The sequence below is a fragment of the Lissotriton helveticus genome, chromosome 6 (assembly GCF_964261635.1).
Source record: "Lissotriton helveticus chromosome 6, aLisHel1.1, whole genome shotgun sequence".
NCBI lineage: Eukaryota > Metazoa > Chordata > Amphibia > Caudata > Salamandridae > Lissotriton > Lissotriton helveticus.
The window spans coordinates 377,617,058-377,637,078 of record NC_136067.1 but is presented as its reverse complement, the minus strand read 5'-3'; the positions used below and the strand labels follow the sequence as shown (position 1 = coordinate 377,637,078).

General features: G+C 43.8%; 1 protein-coding gene across 1 annotated transcript; it reads left to right on the top strand.

The window, feature by feature from the left end:
* The first annotated feature begins 3,085 nt into the window (after positions 1 to 3,085).
* Positions 3,086 to 16,768, top strand: RRM2 (ribonucleotide reductase regulatory subunit M2). Its single transcript, XM_078647815.1, has 10 exons — positions 3,086 to 3,301; positions 3,382 to 3,459; positions 4,172 to 4,321; positions 11,906 to 12,022; positions 12,135 to 12,268; positions 12,616 to 12,710; positions 14,035 to 14,168; positions 15,257 to 15,361; positions 15,918 to 16,031; positions 16,211 to 16,768. The coding sequence occupies exons 1-10, from the start codon at positions 3,209 to 3,211 to the stop codon at positions 16,361 to 16,363; spliced, it is 1,173 nt and encodes a 390-aa protein (XP_078503941.1). The 5' UTR covers positions 3,086 to 3,208; the 3' UTR covers positions 16,364 to 16,768.
* The last annotated feature ends 3,253 nt before the right edge of the window (positions 16,769 to 20,021 follow it).

The following is a 20,021-nucleotide window of genomic DNA, read 5'->3' as shown; positions in this document are numbered from 1 at the left end:
CCCTCAGCTGCCAGGCGGCGCGGCCGCTCCACCGACACTGCCGACTCCACCACAGCGCCCGGCCGCAGTAAATCGCTCCTTCCTACCGCCACCAAAGCGCGAACAGCTTCCAAAGTAATATCTTCCACAGACATCCTTCCTTTTTTGACAGAAAAGTCACTTCAAAATACACTTGTAAAGCGCAATTGACAGCTCTGACAGAAAGTAAACAGGGCGCCTCAAAAGCGACACCACCGTTCCTCTCACTCGCTCAGTGACGTCAGCCCTCCCTCCCCTCCCTTCCTTTGGACCTAGTCCCTCCCACCACCCAATCAGGTCGCATGAGGTCGTCCCTCGCGCAAAATGCCCCAGGGGGACATTGGCTTTGCCAAGTGCCCCTGGGGGCCCAATGTGCCTGCTGCAAAGAAGGTGGTAATGCATATCACATAACCTAAGATTTAGTCTTACAGCTAGAGCGGTCAACTTTGAAGCTGGTGGGGAACCGGTTCGAGTCTCTGCAACAAAGCTCAACATCCTGTGATTCTGGGCAAATCACTTAATCTCCGCAGTGCCTAACAAAAATGAACATGTTCTTCTGTAACAAAACTGGTGCTCATCTAAATCGCTCTGATACCAGAAATCTCGGGTCTAGTTCGCGCTATAAAAAACTCTTTTAAAAAAAGTATTCTTATTAGCAAAGCCAATACCAACTACTGTGGCATGTTTTCAATCCTCAATTTGAGCTCCTCCAGACCAAACACTTAAAATATACTGCACAGTTACACAATTGTTTTACTGTACGATCAGCTAACAAGCATACTAGATGAGTGCCCTTCCGTATATGTTTCCCTTGTCTTCATTGGTTGATTTTGCTTGCGAGAAAGTGTCACTCATAGTCATTGAATGTCACTCATAATTACACTAAAATTACGAAAATGTCACACATAGCATTCTGGAACCTTGGCAGCTATGCGTGTGTTAATTGCGGTAACGTTCAATTGATTCCAAAAAATAATTAGAGTTGTTTTTCTACAAAAATATGATATACCAATAAAAATACTAACACTGCGCAATTATTTTTAGAACTGTTTCAATGTTTTGCAATATCGACTGGAAAGGTGGTGCCACATTCAAATTAACATGAGATACCCTTTGTATCCTAGAGCCGTAAACAACGCATAAAAGACTAGAGCGTGCACATAAAGCAACGCGATGTTGCAACCGCCACCACCTTCGTTCTCCGACTCCAAGACATCACGAGCTGCCCCAACCCATTCATGCAAAGAGACGCTTGCAATTGTTTTGGCCAATTTGAGACGCCGTCGAAGCAGGCCACAGCGCGGTGTTTATAGTGTGCCAACTTAAACTGCACATGCGCACTATGTCAGGCTGAAGCTAGGAGCGTTCATTGGAAAAAGAGAAGAGAAAGGAATTCAAAACCGGAAAAGGATGGGTTTGTGGGTTCCACTGGACTGGTGTGGCCTCCCATACCTTTGTTCGGTTTTACCCTGGCGCCAAAATAGAAGGACTTTAAATCAATGCAGCTCCTTTAAAAAAAAAAGCGTTCTTGCTTGCCGTATAGAGACTGTTGGGACTCAACAGGATCTATTATTAAGACTGGTGGGTTATACAATAGCAGCAGCTGCAATACCAAACGGCGGGGGAGGGGTGTCGCGCAGCCTAAAGGACCCGCCAAAAGCAGCTGTGTTGTTTGCCTTTTAAATCGCATGCAGATTTCAGCTGCTTTTAGGAGAAGTTATACTGCGTGGCTCTTATTTGTCCACATGAGTGGGAAAAGAATAGTGTATAAGGCGCTTTTCTGGACTTATTAACTATTGCAAATAATGTGTGTCCATGCAGTGCATTGAATACCTCAATGTTTTTTACCAGTTGTGAGTTCAGTCCAGTTTTTATAAGCGCATATATATTCGTGCCAATGTGCATGCAATTTTCTTTGTTTAACAGGAGAGAAAGTATAAATTAAACTATTACATTATAATGATACATGTCTAAAGAAACTGACCTCTGCAGAGCTCCCACCTTCTGTTTAAAGAGAATGCCCGTGATGTACGTGGAGATTCGCATCTTCAGAGATTTCGGCTGCAGCAGTCTACAGTTTTTGAAAATCTACAAGGATTTGGTTTTTGTTTTATGGGAAAACCGGTTACAAAATGGTTGTTCAAACATAATGGCACTACAATGAGAATGCAATGGGGGAAGGGATGTGGCCGGAGGAATCTATAACTACTGGTTTCATAATCATAATGCACATCTGAATCCCCTTTTGAAATAAAATAATTTGTCACTGATAACGTGCAAGGATTCGGTAGCATAACAAAAGTTAACCAAAAGGGGAACCGCGGAAACACGTCTACGGAAAGTTTTACTGGATTTTTACATAACAATGCTGGAATTATTTCAGCAACTCAATGCTGACCACCAAAGTTTGAAGTCTAATATGTGAATGAGCTAAGACGAGTGACCCACAATGTGAGCTTCGAACTAAAGCAGTCCTGCCTATTAAGTTAAATGAAGTTGATTTGTCGGGATGAAGCCGTGTTATTGTGATCGTATTTGTAAAATAACTGATTTCACCAAGTAAAAATGGCAGTGTTCCTTGTAACCTGCACCAGCCTATGCCATACATTTGCGACCCACCCTTTGTATGTCTTCTCTCACTTTGTAATCATACAAGCAAAATGCCCAACAGACTGCACGGTCGAGTTGACCTTTTTCCAAACTTTATTTGGCTGTGCATGCAGTATTTTTGCAGAGACGTTTCTGTCTCGTTAAGTTTGTATTTCATACTATGGCCGACGGAGCGGGATTTTTTTCAAATAAAGCTGCCGCTTGTGTAACAAGAATTCGCGCGCGCTTTCTCAGGTTCTGACAGTCCGGCAGACTCATATTTCCCGCGGAGCGTCTGATTGGTCACGAGCTATTTCTTGCAGCTGTCTTTCTAGCGGTCAGCTGGTGCGCTCATGTCAGCCAATCACTACGGTAGGACCTGCTTCCTTTTGTTCGTTCGTAGGAGTCCAATTGGCTGACGTAGTGCGGGTCTCGTTGCTCATTGGCTGCTTCTCTTCTGGCGCCAAGTGTGAATATCATATAAAGCCAGGCGAGCACTGAATAGCTTCTGTCCGTTCGCAGTCTTTTAACTCGGCGTGTCTGCTCTTCTCTCGTGTTTTCTTTTCTTGCGTTCGCTTCTCAACCCAACGTTCTTCTCAATATGCTTTCCGCCCGCAACCCGTTGTCTGCCAAAAACGAGAACCTGGGTCTTTCTCCTCTCAAGGGTTTGGCTCTGACTGATAAGGAAAACACGGTACGGTGACGTTTCTCTCCCCTGCTATAATTTTCTTTAATGGTTTCTTTCTGCTCGCTCATTTCTTTTCTTTCTTACAGCCGCCAACACTTAGCAGCACCCGGGTACTGGCCACCAAGACTGCACGGAACATCTTCAATGAAGCCGAGAAGGAAACGGTGAGTGGGTTGGCTGTTTGGAGCGGTTAAGACAAGCGTACGGTGCCGTATCCCGGTCTGTGGGGTGATGGGCGGTGACACGGTGGATCGGTAAGCCAAGCAAGCGCAGTTAAATGGCGGCAGCCTGTCTAACGGCTTGTTTCTTTTTGACAGGTTTTGTTGAGAGCAAATGCGCATAATATGTGTGTCGTGTTACTGGGTACAGCATTAGCCTGGTGGTTTTTTTGGGCGCCAAATGTATTTACTCCCACAACCGAACTCATTTCTGTCTGTACGATCAAGTGTCCCACGGTGTCATATTGCCGAGTAACATCGGCTGACCGCAACCTGAATACCCGCGCCATCTTATACGTTCACACTCTTCGCTAGTAAAACGCCTCTATAGGACGGGGTGGGGGCGAGTGAAATAATTTGTTCCTACAATATATCTGAATTGAAGTACATAGGCCTGAAAGGATGGCTTGTATGAATGGCATACTTGCAGTGCGCCCCACCCCCACGTAAAGGGTGCTTCTCGATGAGCGAAAAGTGATAGTTTTGGACCGTGGGTGAGTTTCGGGGTTCGGGAGTATTTAGATAACCGGCTTGTCCGCATTGGCCGAGTATCAATGTATGTCGTCGGTTCTTGACGACTTCTTCAGGGGATAGTCTTGCAGTTATCGACTCATAGGTATGTATTGAATTTAAAAAAAAAATGTTTTTACTCATTTAGGTGAAGAGTAAAGTGAGCCGACTGTCGGGGGTGCAGGATGAGCCTCTACTTAGAGAGAACCCTCAACGTTTTGTCATCTTCCCCATCAAGTACCACGACATTTGGCAGATGTACAAAAAAGCCGAAGCCTCGTTTTGGACTGCAGAGGAGGTGAGTGAAAACCCCTGTCGAATCCTTGCTAGAGACTGCCCCAGTCGAATCCTTGCTAGACTGCTACCAGTGTTGGGCGCGGCTTCAGAGGGAGCCTTGCCTGTCTGAAGTAGAAAAGAGCTGTGGAACAAATATTACAGGGCTGAAAAACTGCTACCAAAGATTCTCCTGCCTTGCCACAACAAGACAAAAATTTAAACCACAGAATTGTATAAACCCATTGCCTCCAACAATGTTAATAGTGCAGTTTCAAGAAGGCAGCTTGTTACTGGGGGTACTGTGCTTCAGATTTAGGCTGAACACCCTATTGCGTTTACGTAAGTTACTGTCTCCAAGCTTTTTAGTAGCGAACAGTACTTCTGCTCAATGTTATTTTCAAAATAGTGGCCAACTATTAACGTTACGTTAGTGAGCACCTAAGCATTAAATAAAGACTTAAAGAAAGAAGACCAGAGACCAGCTGATCAATATTAAATGCCCTCAATCGGCCTAAACAAATAGCTCGATCATTGTCACTGGCACAAAGGCCATACAGTAACCCAACTTATAAAACTAATGTTTAGTATTTGCAAAAAGTTTGTCAAATCAGTTCCTGAAAATACACAAGTGGGTCTGTAATGCCCATGATTGTCACTATGTCAACTAGACCACGAATAACCTAAATGTCATTAGTGACAATCGTAGACAGATCGGCTGCTGGAAGACCATACAGTCTGAAAATGAACTCCTGTGCCTTAACTATATACCTGTTATTACACCACAGCATGTCACTTAAAAGATGAATAGATGGACTTCGCATCTGACTGTCCTTTCTCCAATTGGTGATCGTTAGCCTAGTTACTTGGGGGCATATTACCAGCAACTAGCGATAATTATCGCAATGTTGGTTTAGCGGCGATATTTTTATCGCCGAGCTGCGGCGATTTTTATCGCTTAGGAGCCTTGATATTATCAAGGTTTTATCTCCTAAGCGATAAAAATCGGCCGAAATGCATGAATATTGCTGAAATATCAGCGATATTCATGCATTACCGAGCTAATGCTCTTAGCCATGTTATCCACTTACCATTGGATAACATGGTTAAGAACTGCTCAGGGGCAGGTGTTAGTTTTTGGAGATATTCGCGCTTAGCGCGGATATCTCAAAGTTGGTAATAGGAGATAGCGATGTTAGCAACTGTTTCCAGTCGCTAACATCTTGGCACTCCCACTCTGCATGTCATTAGTGATAAATATCACTGACATGCAAAGCGGGGCCCAAGATGTTCGCTATCTCCTACTAGCTGTCGCTAACTGGTGTTAGCGACAGCTAGGTAATAGGGAGATAATTTTATCTCCGCTTTCTTGACTTTTAAAGCCAAAAAAGCAGAGATAAATCCCTTGATAATATGCCCCTTGGTTAGCTAGTATGACTAGGATCATTTGTCTGCTTTGCATTGATCGCTATCGGCATGTCCTCAGCTATAAGTTTAACTGCTCAATGACTTGAGTTGCCTCAAGCCAGTGGAGGGAAACTAATTTAACAAACTGATAGCAGTTATTTAGTCTACTTTACTCCACAAATTTGAGGAATCTTTTGAAATAGGCACTACAAACTTAAGGGCTCATTTACAAGAGGACGGCACATTGTTGCGCTAAAGCAGCGATGCATCCGTTTACTTGCGGAAGCAAAATAGCTTATAACGCAATGGATGTGCCGTATTTATGGTACAGCGCTCCATTGTGCAAGGAAACAGACTTGACAGCAATGTGTCAAAGTGAGGCTGAGACAGTTTGATCTGCAAGTAGCCTACTGTATCGGGGCCGATTTATTATTGAAAAGGTGAGTCGCAATGTGGTCTACATGCGCCCCCCTGAGCAACAGCAGGTGTTTACTTGGCTCTGCACTACTATTAAATACAGACATGTCTTTGTTTAAAGATTAATTTAAGTAAACGAAAGTAAGTTGTCCTGCACCACTTAACTTTAGAAACTCCATTTTCAAAGCCATCTTGCAGCAAAATTGTTATACTAAGGTCTCTTCAAAATTCAGATTTATGAAGGCCTTGCGCCGCCGGTGCGTCACTTTTTCCCCATGTTAAAAATGACGCACCGGCGGCGCAAGGCCTTCATAAATCTGCCCCCAAGTGTTTAATGAACATGCAAAACCATTTCACTTTAGTACATCAGGTTATATTAGTGTATTGAAATATTTTAAAGTGATAGGTTTCAAACATGAATTTAGACCCGCACCCCCACACACAGACTTTGCCAATAGTGAAAGAGACCAGTTATGTCCACTCTAAGGTGTCTTGGGTTCTTATTATACATATTATAGTTTAAGTAAGGCAAAGGTTTTGTGCAGTGCACATCCTGAAGTCCAGTTTCAAGGTTCTTATGTGGTACTGAAGAAAGGAGGGGAAGTGAGAAACTATTGCATAGGATCACACAGCTTGGTAACATGGGAAAGCTGGGATTAATCCCAGGTTTTCTGGTTTAACACTGCAAATTAGCCGGTAGATGAACATGCTTTTCTGCCACCCCCCCCCCCCCCCCCCCCCTCCTAACCACCTTACTCTGCCACCACCCTGCTGGCATAAATGCAGCCCTCTTGTCACATCACGCTGAAAATGTTTTGAGTACCAGTGGTCCAGTGCAACAATTTCTTTCCCCTTTAGTCCTGTCACGAGGAGCACTTGTATACATGAAGGATTCCAGCTGGATGGGATGGGGAATCTACAGAGATTGGGGACCGAGGAGGGAGGAATCTTAAAACTTTAGGAGACCATTCACAAGGAAAGTCAACAGTAGAAATACTATCCCCAATGTCCTTGTTTTTGTATAATCCACTAATCCAAAAGGGGTTCTGTAACGGGGCTTAAACATGTTAATTTTTATATATACACACACCTCGCATAGTTGCCACGCCCCGTGTAAGTAGCTACCTACTCTAAATGAGCATTGTATCCCCATGTAAGTAGCTTCCTACTCTAAATGAGCATGGTATCTTATGCAAATGTACCAATGGAATTCAGTTGGGAGTCTCCTACATGCTGCCTGTGTTAGGAGAATGAGATGCCACGTGATACTTTAATACTAAAAGGTTACTCATCTGTTCGTGCAGGTTATTCAGTGGTAGTGTGGCTTGTCTAGGTCCACGCTCCAGATGCTTGCCTGCTAATCATTTAGATCTTTCGTGCAGTCTAATGTCTAACCATTGGCTGCCTGTGTATTTTGGTTTGGGAGGTCAATTGTGTGGCACCCAATGCAAATGTAGACCACGTCTTCCTTTAGTTCTGACTTTACTAGTCCATGGTTTCTCGCAAGTGCCTGATTCCAAGATGGCTGCCTTTTTCCCCCCATGCTAGTCTTGTATTTTGTCCGCCGCATGCCTAAAACCCAAGATGCCCTTTTGTTGCAATGTTTAAATCTGCTCATAGAGACCATGTTGAGTGGCAGTCTTACTATCTGGGTGCAGTTGAAAATTGGGTCTTTGGGTTTCTGTTTGCCTCAGGCTATATTTTGCCTGGCATTAGGAATGTGGGCGTCCCGATAACCCTCGGTTGGATCAGACCATGACCTATTGGACAACTTGTACCTTACAGCTGGTCTCGACATGTTAGTCCACTAAATGTAGGGTTCCCTTGAGTAGTCGTCCACCATCTTGATATGAAGGTGGACCTTTCTGTCAAAGTAGTGCTCCGCCCAGCTAAGACTATTCTAGGAGTCTCCTCCTCAGAAGCTGGGAAGTGAGATGCTTTGAAATTTGGGTAACAGCTGTGTTTATTACTATATTTTGTCCAAGTGTACTGGCAGTGGTAGATACTTTGAAATTACATTGGCTGTCTGGACCAAATACTGCTCTGAACAATATCTGTGATCATGTAGCACACTGGTCAGGAGGCAAGTCACTAAAAAAAAAAAACATTTTAAATAGAGCGCACCGCTTCCTATCTGGTTTCCCTGTGCTAGACAGTCTTTATCTGAAATCACCAGACTTACATAGCCATGTTTTTAAAAGTTTTCAAAACTGCAATAGAGGTGCAGTGTCGGGGATTGTGGTAGGGCATTCCAAAGCTTAGGACCTAGGTATGAAAATAAGCATCCGCTAGAATGAGCCTGGTGGATTCTAGGCACACACTAAAGGTACTGACTTGCTGAACTTACTTTCGGGCAGGGTTGGTAAAGTAAGACTAGGTCCTGTAAATATCTAGGGCCTAGCTCTGGGTTCTTGCCCAGAACCCTAACTTTTTGTTATCACCGTTGAGTTTGAGTTGCCTTCCATCTAGGAGGCAGTCTGTCTGAGACCAAGGTTGAGAGACTGTATTGTCTGCATAGGAAAAGTGTCAGACCACACATCTCCCCCACGTCTGCAAATAGGCACACGTAAAGATTAAACGAAAGGCTCCGTGCAGAGCTGTGGGGTACAGAGCGCAACTCTCAGACCTTGTATCAGAGAAGACTTGAATTTTAACTTTCAAGAAAAAGGTCAGCCAAGCTAGGGCTGTTACGCAAGGCCAGCTGTCCTCAGTCTGTCCACAAGGATGTGATGAGACACTGTATCGAAGGCTGTGCTGAGATCCAACCAAATCAGATCTCCTGTGCTGCCCTCATCCAAGAGCTGTTTTAGGTGTTCTGTGCCACCCATGAGGGTGGTATCCGTACTGTCCTGATCTGAGCCCAGATTGTGAAGGGTGGAGAAGTTGCTTGGCTTCTGCAAAGGGTGGTAATGCATATATTTAACATTTTGGAAAAGCAGGGCAGCAACGAGATGGGTCTAAAGTTAGCCTATTTAGTATGATCAAGATTGGGTTTCTTTAGAGGGAGGACTTTTTTTTTTTTTAAGACCGTGGAACGTAGCATTCATGGAGTAGTTGAGCAAATCTACCACTCCCATGTAGCAGATGAGAATCTAAAATCCCCAGCTAATCTGGAGGAAGCAGTTTTAGGGGAGAACCCGACTTAATTCACCGAAACCCAGCAGAGTCCAGCTAGGACCAGGTCTCCATTTTTGGAACCCGGCTCTGCATGTGTTGAGAGGAATGCAAGTTAAATGGAGGAGCCAGCTGGATTGAGAGATCCGAGTCCTCGTGTAAACCTGTTCTAGTATTGGGCCACTAATTGTGATTGGCTAGTGGATACCTTATTCACAAAGAAACACGCTGGTTCTGTACACTGGGACAGACTATATAGGGGACCACTTGGGACAGTTCTGAGCCGTGGACATTTTATTTTAGTAAGATACTGTGTGATCTACTAAGAGCATGATATTTATCAATAGTTTTTTTTACTTGGTTTTGGCCTCTGGCTCCAGCTTTACAATACAATATTTTCCTAGGTGAACCATATTAAACCAAGGGGCCAGCAGATGCAGCCTCACTGTGGCCATAGCTGTTGAACGTAGTGGACTTGAAGGCATTTCTCATTCAGAGGTCTAAATGGGCTGATCAGGTTCAACCTTCTGTATTGGATCGGATTTGGAGCTGCGAAGTGTTCAGCGCTGGGGCATAGACTTTGTGCGAGTTCCTGAATTTAGTTGTAGTTTTGTGTACCTGTAGAAGGTTGAGGTGGCGTTCTAATTAGAAAAGGAACGGCAAGATGGTCAGACCAAGAATGCGGAATGGGTGCTGCTGTCAAGAGATTCCTCCTCCAATATTAGAAAAGATGGGGTCCAAAAGATGCCCTGCCGTGAGTAGAATTGGATGGTCAACTTTAGTACGCTCGGTTTTTCAATGAGTGTGGTGCCCTGATGACAAGTCTGGTATAAGTCACCCAGCAGGGTAAAATTGGTACACCTAAGGACTAGAGGAGAGGTGATCCAACATAGTGGTACACCAAGTACCAACATGTTCTGGGAGACGGAAGATCATAGCTCAAACTGAAATTATGTGTTGTGTGTGTGGAGGGGGGGTAAATGGCTTCGCAGTAGGGACATCTTAAAGTTTACATTTGACTATATCCTTAAAGATAATAGCAATTCCTCCTATTTTGTATTGTCTCCTTACAATCGTGTAGCTTGAGAGGCAGCAAATATATCTGGTGCAGGAGACTGAGCTGTGTCTCGGTAAGAAATAAAGCATCAGGAGACTTCTCTTCCAGGAAATCAAACAATATTGTTGCTCTACGGGAAAGAACGGCAATTGGTGCTATAGAAATGGATCAGCTGACAGGGCTCTACAAAATGGCTGCCAATCATTTGAATCCGGCACTTAACTGGTGCTCCAAGCTTCACGCCAAATAAAAATACACAATAAGAAAAGTCCCTGGAAGATCCATAAACATTTAGGGAGAGTAGCCAATCACTTGAAACAGCCCCCTGTACTGTGTAGGGTTCAGGGTGTCACCTTACCTATGTGGAGATTTTGATCTCCTGCTGCACCTGTAAACATGCGTGGTACCAGGAAGCATCACAAGAAGGTCTTGACTAGACTGTCAAGAGTCCTGCTAAATGCATATTTTTAAGCCTACTCTAGCAGGAGGCCGCTCACACCCTATGAAGGGGCTACTTTTGCACTAAACTTGAGGGGGGTAAGTTATAAGTTGTTGCTCAAAGTTCCTAGCGGGATTTAGCTCTACTACCTGGATAGCCACTACTTAAGAACTCCTCCAGTCAGCAGTTCTCTGAATAGTTTGCACTACATCCTGGAGACCAGACTAGTGTGAACGGTTTATGAATTTAGTGGCCGCTCCACAGGCCGCCCAGGGAGTAGTCTCCAAGTTGACTTGAGTGATAGCTACCACCTACACTGCTTCGCATGGGGCACTATTCCCCCTCCTATAACATCCCACGTGTGACTTCAGACTGTTGATCAGTAAGAGGCACAACTCAAATGTGGTAGCCCCGGCTGCTGCCAACAATTTCTCTTGGCCCGATGAGGACTGGCCTTTGCACACGTAGAGAAATATTGCACGCAGTAGATACGTTGCACTTCATCAAAGCCTTGCTGTATACTAGGAAAGCAGATAATGCATGAGTACATCAGTGCCCCGCACAGTCCACTTCAGGTAACAAACCTAATGGGCAACATCTGTTCAATTCCCAAACATTGTCTTTGTCCCACATAGTGCTTGTGCATATGGGTCTCCCATTGACATTTCAAACCAGCGTGTATGTTTTTGCATGTACATGGCTTTGCAGGTCTGTTAGCAACGTGTTGTCTAACTGAATGTATGCAGAAGCAATTAGTTTTTGATCCCTGGGTATTGTACTGCACTAGTGTATTGCCACCTATGATTTTTTTATTTCAAAAGATTTTTATTAGGAGAAATGTTTACAACAGTACAGAGTAAGCAGGACGGAGGCAATGCTGGTCATGTGGTTACATGTGTAAATACTGATAAATAATGGTTTGCTCCGGCGCTTGAGATATGGTTATACATAATTCACGTGTCTTTAGCGTTAAGTAAGGTAACATGCGTTGCCCCGTCTGACGGGAGAGATAGTGTATGTAATCCAACGCCTACTTCCGGCTTGGTCTGTCAGCTCTCTGGATACTGCAGCTTTACTACTCTGAATAGTACACGTATGGCTGTGCAGTGTTCACTGGGTCTTGGTCTCCAATATAGTGGCACTGCTCCTCACATTGGCGTGTACTTTCTTTACAGGTTGATCTTTCCAAAGACATGCAGCACTGGGACTCTCTGAAGGCCGACGAGCGGTACTTCATCTCGCATGTCTTGGCCTTCTTTGCAGCCAGCGATGGCATTGTGAACGAGAACCTGGTAAGCAGCACAACAGTTTCGATCTACTTGCAATGCGTTTGTTTTGGGGTGGGTCAGCTGCGTCCATGAGTGGCTCTTGATGCACTAAATACATCCATGTTTAATTTCCCAGGTTGAACGTTTTAGTCAAGAAGTGCAAGTCACAGAAGCCCGTTGTTTTTATGGTTTTCAAATTGCTATGGAGAACATTCACTCCGAAATGTACAGTCTCCTCATCGATACCTACATTAAGGATTCCAAAGAAAGGTGAGTGCAAAGCATGTGTACTTTAGACTCTTATGTTTGCGCTTTACTCTGTACATAATGCAACCCTGCATGACTCGTGAGCCGTCCTGAAGCTTGGTTAATGTCGTGATGCAGAACGTATAAGTGATATCCCAACACAGTAGCCATGCTGATAGATTTTTGTAGAATGTGTCTAGGTTTACTCACTCATGGCCCCGCAGTGGTGGTCTTTACGGTTTCAATTTGGGGTGTATGCTCTAGTGTAGCTCGTCTGGTCTCTTCTGATCTTCCAAGCAAGGTTTGTTTGGATTTAGACTGCTTTACTGCCAATTACATTGCTTCTTGTTAATGTTGCTTTATTTTTCTAGGGAGTTTCTCTTCAACGCCATTGAAACCCTACCCTGTGTTAAAAGGAAGGCCGACTGGGCTATGCGTTGGATTGGAGACAGACAAGCTACATTTGGTAGGTGTATAGACAGTTTTAAATGCACCATTATGTATGTTGAAATCCCTAAAACCACAATTTGCACATTGCAGACCGATTGTTCTTTCAAGGTTTAGTGAGATTCATTCATTTGATAACTTTATTTCGGTCATTGACCATAAAAGTGCAGATAAAATACATACAAGCACGGTGATAAAATCCATAAATACAAGCAGTTAAAAAGGTTATTAAACAACAAGTTTATCAAGTTATCAAGGGGGAGTAAAAAGAAAAATAGAGGGGGGTTGCTCCAATGGGGTCCTTATCAGAAAGGTGGTCCTTCTACGCCACATGCCGTGTAAGAAGCAGGAAACGCAAACACAATGGGAGGGGAGGTATCATACGTTAAAATTCTGCAAGCCTGTACACATTGTTAAGTCCCAAGTTTCTGCACAGTGGGGCCAACCAGCATTTGTGAGATTCATACTTTGGTCTAACACTACATATTTAGGAATTCGAGTGCAGTGCATGATTTAATACTTGAGGGACAATTACATTTGCCTATAGGCCTTCTATACAGAATGCATTTTTGTAGTTTTCCAATTGGGGCAAAGCAGAAAAGTGAGTCTTTGGTAAGGCAAGGCATGCAGGTTGGTGTGAATGGGTGGAATTTCCTGTAGAAGTGTTGGTCACGCCAAGAAATGTGTACATGCTTCCCTTAGAATGCAAGGTTCACCAATTATTGGCGGGCCCCAGTTCATAATAGCTTGGTCTGACATAACCTTAGTCCTACATATGGTGTAAGGAGAAGGCTCTTGAACACAAACTGGATAACCAATTAGTAACTTGTTCTGTGCACCTAACAGGTGCCGAGTGGCCAAGGTTGATCTCTTCAGTCTCGGAGGTAGGGACAAAGTCCTGATAGATGGTTCGGCTAACAAACTAGAGTAAGCAATGTGCCTTAAGCGTTATCACAAATTGGTCAGGTAAAAAAATTAATGTACCGTGCACACTACATAAGTCACATGCAGTGATCTAGTGATGTACTGGTGCACTGAAGACTTAACTATCCAGGCGCTAAATAAAATAAACTAAGTATTTCAAATGGAAATGTGAAAAGAACATTAATCACATGCTCCAGGTATGGAGTCTACCATGACTGAGCCAATGAGACCAGGAGTGCACTTGCTTGGTGCTTCGCTCATTGTTTACTGGCCAACATTTAGAAGTCCTGGCCCGACCCATGGGCACTTGTGTACTATTGGTGGGGCCAAGTCCCACAGGCCCTGGCTCTAATGGGTGAACTGCAGGTCGTATTTCTGCTTTTGACCGTCTCCTCAACTAGTGTCTATTCTGTCCGCAGGTGAGCGCGTGGTGGCCTTTGCCGCAGTAGAGGGAATCTTCTTTTCTGGCTCATTCGCATCTATATTCTGGCTCAAGAAACGAGGACTGATGCCCGGACTTACATTTTCTAACGAGCTAATCAGCAGAGATGAGGTAAGTGGAATGCTGAATAGACCCTGCTGCCTCACGATTGATACACCCATCTCTTATGAAGTGCTCATCCTTTTCTCCATTCTTCCGTATTCCACTCTCTTGCATTCCTTTACTCCAACACTTATCACCATCAATTCATCCATCTCTCCATCTATCGTCTATTCCCATTCTCTGCCTTCCATTCCTCTGCAGGGGTCTCTGATCATTGTCAAAAAAGCAGTGTACAATGGTTTTTTGATACATCTGCTTTGAGCCGCTTGGCGCCAAAACACAATTTGGTTTGGACGCCGTTTTTCCTGCCGCATTTGGCCGTAACCAAGTTTCTCATAAAGGGTCATCGTATAATGAGCTGGTTGTCAACAGAAAATATTTTCGTTTAAACGTCTCTATACGATAGAAACGGCCATACGCTCGGTTGACAGATATAATATCCTATATCTTGCAACAACACGATATAAGTGGTGACCATATCATATTTTAAATCGTGCAACGTTTTAATCTAATCCAAACAAACTTGAAAATTCGAGTCACCATGAGTGACTTATGAAATACATTTGGTTAGATATAAATCGCATTATTTTGGAAATACGGCTCTTTGAGATACATTTTGGTTATCATCTGAATTTACAATTTTATGCAACTAATCTCTAGATAAGAATTAATTTGACTCCTGAAGAAGGCGTTCTAACGCCGAAACGCGCGTCGAGTTACTTATTGTCACTATATGATATGTTTTTAAGTTGTCTAATTTTTGTCATGATTATAATGTTTTAATTTTGTGTGTAACAATTATTGTGTATCTTGTTTTTATGAACCATGATTATAATTTAAATGTACATTAAAATATAATTCTTTTTAATGTAATTTTGTATGTCTTCTATTTTCCATACAACCTTTCTTCTGTTTCATTTTTATTATTGCCTAGGAATGTTATATACAATCTCTCAATGTAAATGGCACATACTACACAGGTGGCAGTTAATGACTCAGCTGTGCTGTTTCACTACTTGAACGGTCGCATCAAGGGACTCCAGGTGCATGGGTTAAGAGACTATACTTGGATGTCTAACTTTGCTTTTTATTTGCAGGGTTTGCATTGCGATTTTGCGTGCCTCATGTTCAAACACCTGGTAAACAAGCCGTCGGAGAAACAAGTTGTGGACCTCATTACCGATGCTGTCAGGATAGAGCAGGTAAACCGACAATTCTGCTGCCTCCTTCCCCGTGGTAGCTGAATGCTGCGGCGTCGCGGCATCTTTATCTACTTGTAATACGGAACTATGTTCAAATGCACTGTTACACCTGTAGGGCGCTGGACCCACTACCCGCTTGACCAGCTCCAGAGGGTGTTTCTTTTGTCTGCAACTTGGCAGATAAAAGCTCAAAGTTCTTCGCACAAAGAGGGGTTGATGACGGGAAAGAAGTATGAAAGATCAAAAGGGATTCATGAGTCGGTTATGGGATAAGTGTGGATGGAATGCTCGGTGGGATGTAACGGTGACATGGTAGATACGGGACTTAATGGTTTGGATTGACGATATTGGAGCTAGGCAGTTGCTCACTGGCTTTAGCGGTCTTGGTTCCATCAGTGCTTGGGCTAAAGTTGGATATATTTTCTGGCTACGCTTGATCAAATGCTGCCATCATGTGGCTATTGTAGTATATTGCATGCCTAACATTTGAGGTTTAATAGTTGCGTGGGGGATTCAACCTATTGCAGCGTTATAACTCTTTCCCTCTTTCTTTTAGGAGTTTTTAACCGAAGCCTTGCCTGTAAACCTGATTGGCATGAATTGCACTTTAATGAAGCAGTACATTGAATTTGTAGCAGATCGACTGCTGCTGGAGCTGGGATTTAGCAAGGTAATTTATAGTCCTTTGGCCACCCTTTCCCGAATTTGGCTCGTCTCTCCTGAAACTCCTCAAGAGCTGCGTGGTAGTAACCCACTAAGCCTGCAGTCTCGCGGTTCATTATCGCTTCTTGCATCTGGCAGTCTTACCCGGTCTTGAACATTGCTTTACTATTGTCATTTATTTTGCAGGTATTCAAAGCAGAGAATCCGTTTGACTTTATGGAGAATATATCCCTGGAAGGAAAAACGAACTTTTTTGAGAAGCGAGTGGGCGAATACCAAAAAATGGGTGTCATGTCAAAACCAACAGATAATTCCTTCACGCTGGATGCTGACTTCTAAATTATGAGACTAGCAACTACTACCTCTCCGGGAACACTCAGCCCAGCCCTTGTTGAACAGCATGCACTACTGCCATGAAATGCAGCATTGTCTGACTTTAGGGATTTGCGGTGTTATGTTGGGGCTTGATGCATTTCAAAGACTTTCTGCACACAATCAGTAACTGCAACTTGGTACCACTTCATGTCTGCTATTTTAGACCAGTTTGCAGGGTAACTGGTAAAGCTACGAGTATTGGTAATGATGCGTTTTAAACTTGCAAGTCGTGGTTTTGTTTACAATGTCGCTGACTGTTTCTTAAACCCAATCTCTGCTTTGCAGATTTTAAGTTTTTATATTTTACTTTTTTAAATAGTTTGTACATAAACGTGGCACTTTATTTAATAAAATAATCCTGACTTGCAATGGTATTTCTTCAGAATTTTTTTGCACCAGGCGTCCCAGTTGAAACTGCGCATTTCAAACTAGCCGTGGCAAACTGCATGTGTGCATTCCTGTCACACTGGCCTCTTGCCACTTGTTTAATACGTGTATATTTGGTTGCTCAAGCAGGGGGGGGGAAATGCAACTTCGACTGTTTAAAAAAAAAAAAAAGTGCTACAGTGAGTCAATATCGTAATGCATTGCTTTTTAAATGATTCACCCATAATTCATTAAAAGACCAACTTTATGAGATGTAACTTTTTTTTCCCCTTTACTGCCAGTACTCAGTAGGAGGCATGATCTAACAAGAGTTGAAAGAATGAGGTGAGCAAGGCTCCTCAGTGTAAATCAACTCTAAACTATGTAGAGTTTCAGTTGGCAAACTTGCATAGCATTTGAGAACTGTTGGGTGTTGCGCATCTTTTCTTTATAGTGCTTGCCCAGGAATTAGTGCATGTCTATTAGTTCTTCCTGTGCCTCGATCGGTGCACATAGCAAGTTATCCCAGCATCTTTAAGATACGGTTATTATGTTGTCCAACATGCTGGAGAGGCTGGACTTCATGCCTTCCTACTTCTCGGTGCCAAGGAAGCTGACTTCCTAGATCTAACCTGAAAAGAAGCTAGGTGAAGGGGTTCCAGCATATTCCCATAATCTTTTTACTGCCCCCTTGCTTCAGTCGTTACACCTAGGGTTATTGATAGTGGCAGTGCTTAGTACAATCTGGCATCCATTCTGACTATTGGTCGGAAGCAACTAGTAAAAGCAGGTTTCTTTTAATAAATTGATATGATCGTTCAACTCGTAGGTTTCTGGCAGTATTGGGCCATCCACTCCCTTCAGTGTCAGTTTCCAACAGCATTTTATTAGTTTTGTACCAACGGTTTAAAGCCTTTAGTAGCCTGCATTACCAGAGGAATGTGTGCCCATAGACGTGTTATTTCGTCTGGAGTAATCTATGCAGTGTAGATGTACACCACCCCTAATCATAAGGCAGGAAGCTGTATCTTCAGTGGAAAAGGCATTTTTACGAGTTCTAGCAGTAAAAACCATAAGTTTGTTTTTTCTTTTTACAGGTATAAACACTAGTAGCCCCATTCAAAGTACTTAAGGCTGGCACCCCATCCTTGCTAATTTAATGGGATTGATATCAAAAGATTCCTGGGGAGGTGTTAATGACTCCCAGGAAAGGTCACAACAGGGTACTGCAGAAGGCCACTCCAAGGGACAGATAAGTAGCTTGAGAGAGGGGTCTTTGTTGGGAGTGGTTGCAATGGTGCATCCTGGTATTCACAGGAAGTGTTCTTCAGCAGGGAGGAAACCTAGTAGTCCACTGGGTAACAGTGGCATCCTGCCCTTGGGGGTTTTTCTGACTAATAGCACCTCCTTCACCCGGAACACAGTCTTTCCCTGGCTTGGAAGGAGGGCCCAGCAAAGAGGCTGCATCCAGTTGCCCAGTGCTTGTTTGAACCAGTGTGAACTCCGGGGGGTGTTTATCTCCCATTCTTCCCACCCCCCGGGAAGAATGAGTCTTACCAAGACACTGGGTGACGGGACTATGGTTAAAACTGGAGAGGACCTTGTGGGGCATCACCGTTGCAACCAGAACCCCCTCCATCGTAGACCAAGGAGCCACTAAGAATTGTGGCTGGCAATGATTGACTGCAACTTTCTCTATTGTAAAAGTCACAGGCAGGGTAATGTCATTTAAACTTTTTTCAGCACCCATTATCAATGTTGGAAACTGGGTAGCATGGTGTGGGTAGGCTAAACTCCTGAGGGTTGTGTAAAGCATCTGCACAGCGCTCAGGTGACAGTGGGCACACCTTAAGGCAGAGGTCTTCAAACTGTGGGGCACGCCCCCCTGGGGGGGGGACGCCCATGGGTTCCCAGGGGGGCGCGAATGCCTCTGAAAGTACATGTAAATGAAGATGGCCTGGAAGTGCAGCGATGTTAATTTGCTGCATTCCAGGCTGTCTTCATTTACTCGGAGATGAGAAGTGTGAACTGTGATCAGTGGGGTGGGGGTCAGGGAGTGTGCTGGCAGGGTCAAAGAATTTGCTAAAAAAAAAAAAGCCCGATCAAGCCTCCAAATGAGAGAACGGCTTAAGAGTGACGGCCCAAGGCCCACTCTCTCTACTTCAACTTATTTTAATTTTTGAAGATTTGGTGACATGAGGTCTTCTAGATTCAGTCTTAGGGTGACATGAAAAAAGGCCTGTTTAAAAACAGGAGAAATATTCAACGGTTAGGAGCCCCTCTGCTTTAACTATATATTAGGAGCTGTGCTGCCTTGAATAGATTACATCTCTGCCCCGAATCTGTAAAAAAAAAAAAATCACTAAGCTGCAGCCATGAGTATTCCTTCAGGTAAATTATGCGGCACATTATGCGGTTAGCATACTTCATTGTTTTGTCATTTTAACTCATGGCAATACTGTCAAGGGAAATATTTCACCTCATTAGTTCCAGTTTAACACCCCAATTATGGGAATAAGTTTGTTTGGGATAATATATGTTTTTGTTTGATGCATTTGCTGTTTTATAAATCTCATAGCTAGTCCGGTTTATAAGCTCTAGGAAAAGTTCTCTTGAAATCATCTCATAAGCCCTGCCTCCTGCGCACAGCCATGCCCCTCCTGCTCCCCCAATCCTTGCAATAAACTTTGGAGGGGGGCCCGACCTCAAAACATTTTGCTTAAGGGGGGCTCTGAGCCAAAAAGTTTGAAGACCTCTACCTTAAGGAGACTCCACGCCAGCTAGCATGAAACTAACTTGTGTATAATACAAACACATTAGAATGCCAATACGGTACATATCTACCGTGCCAGGTAGCAATTCAGAGGGGTATTTACAAGGCAGGGCCAGTCGGGCCGCTGCCAGAACAATCACCTCGTACAATTGGGATAAAGGTATGGCGAGCAATAACCAATGGCTATCCGCCAGTACCTCCTGGAACGATCATACACTTAGCCACATTGCAAATAGCATTAGGCCTACACATAGAGCATCCTCACATTAGCAGGAAAACATTAGGGAGGAACATCTGCCATAAGCGTCCATAGCATGAGCATAAACCAACCATGTAGGCATTAGGGAAAGGAAACATGAAGCAGGACACAGTAGGCATGGGAGCATCTGGCATCAACAGTAGCCTACACACATTAGGTCCTCTTATTAAGCCCAAGACAGTAGATTGGCACAGTAGGCATAAAATACAATCATCATGGCATTG

What these genes read in the sequence shown, in the direction of transcription:
- RRM2 (XM_078647815.1), top strand. Translation starts at nt 3,209, where the DNA reads ATGCTTTCCGCCCGCAACCCGTTGTCTGCCAAAAACGAGAACCTGGGT. An exon ending in GCATTGTGAACGAGAACCTG is followed by an intron (nt 12,023 to 12,134) that starts GTAAGCAGCACA and finishes TTAATTTCCCAG; the next exon opens with GTTGAACGTTTTAGTCAAGA. An exon ending in AGCTAATCAGCAGAGATGAG is followed by an intron (nt 14,169 to 15,256) that starts GTAAGTGGAATG and finishes TTTTATTTGCAG; the next exon opens with GGTTTGCATTGCGATTTTGC.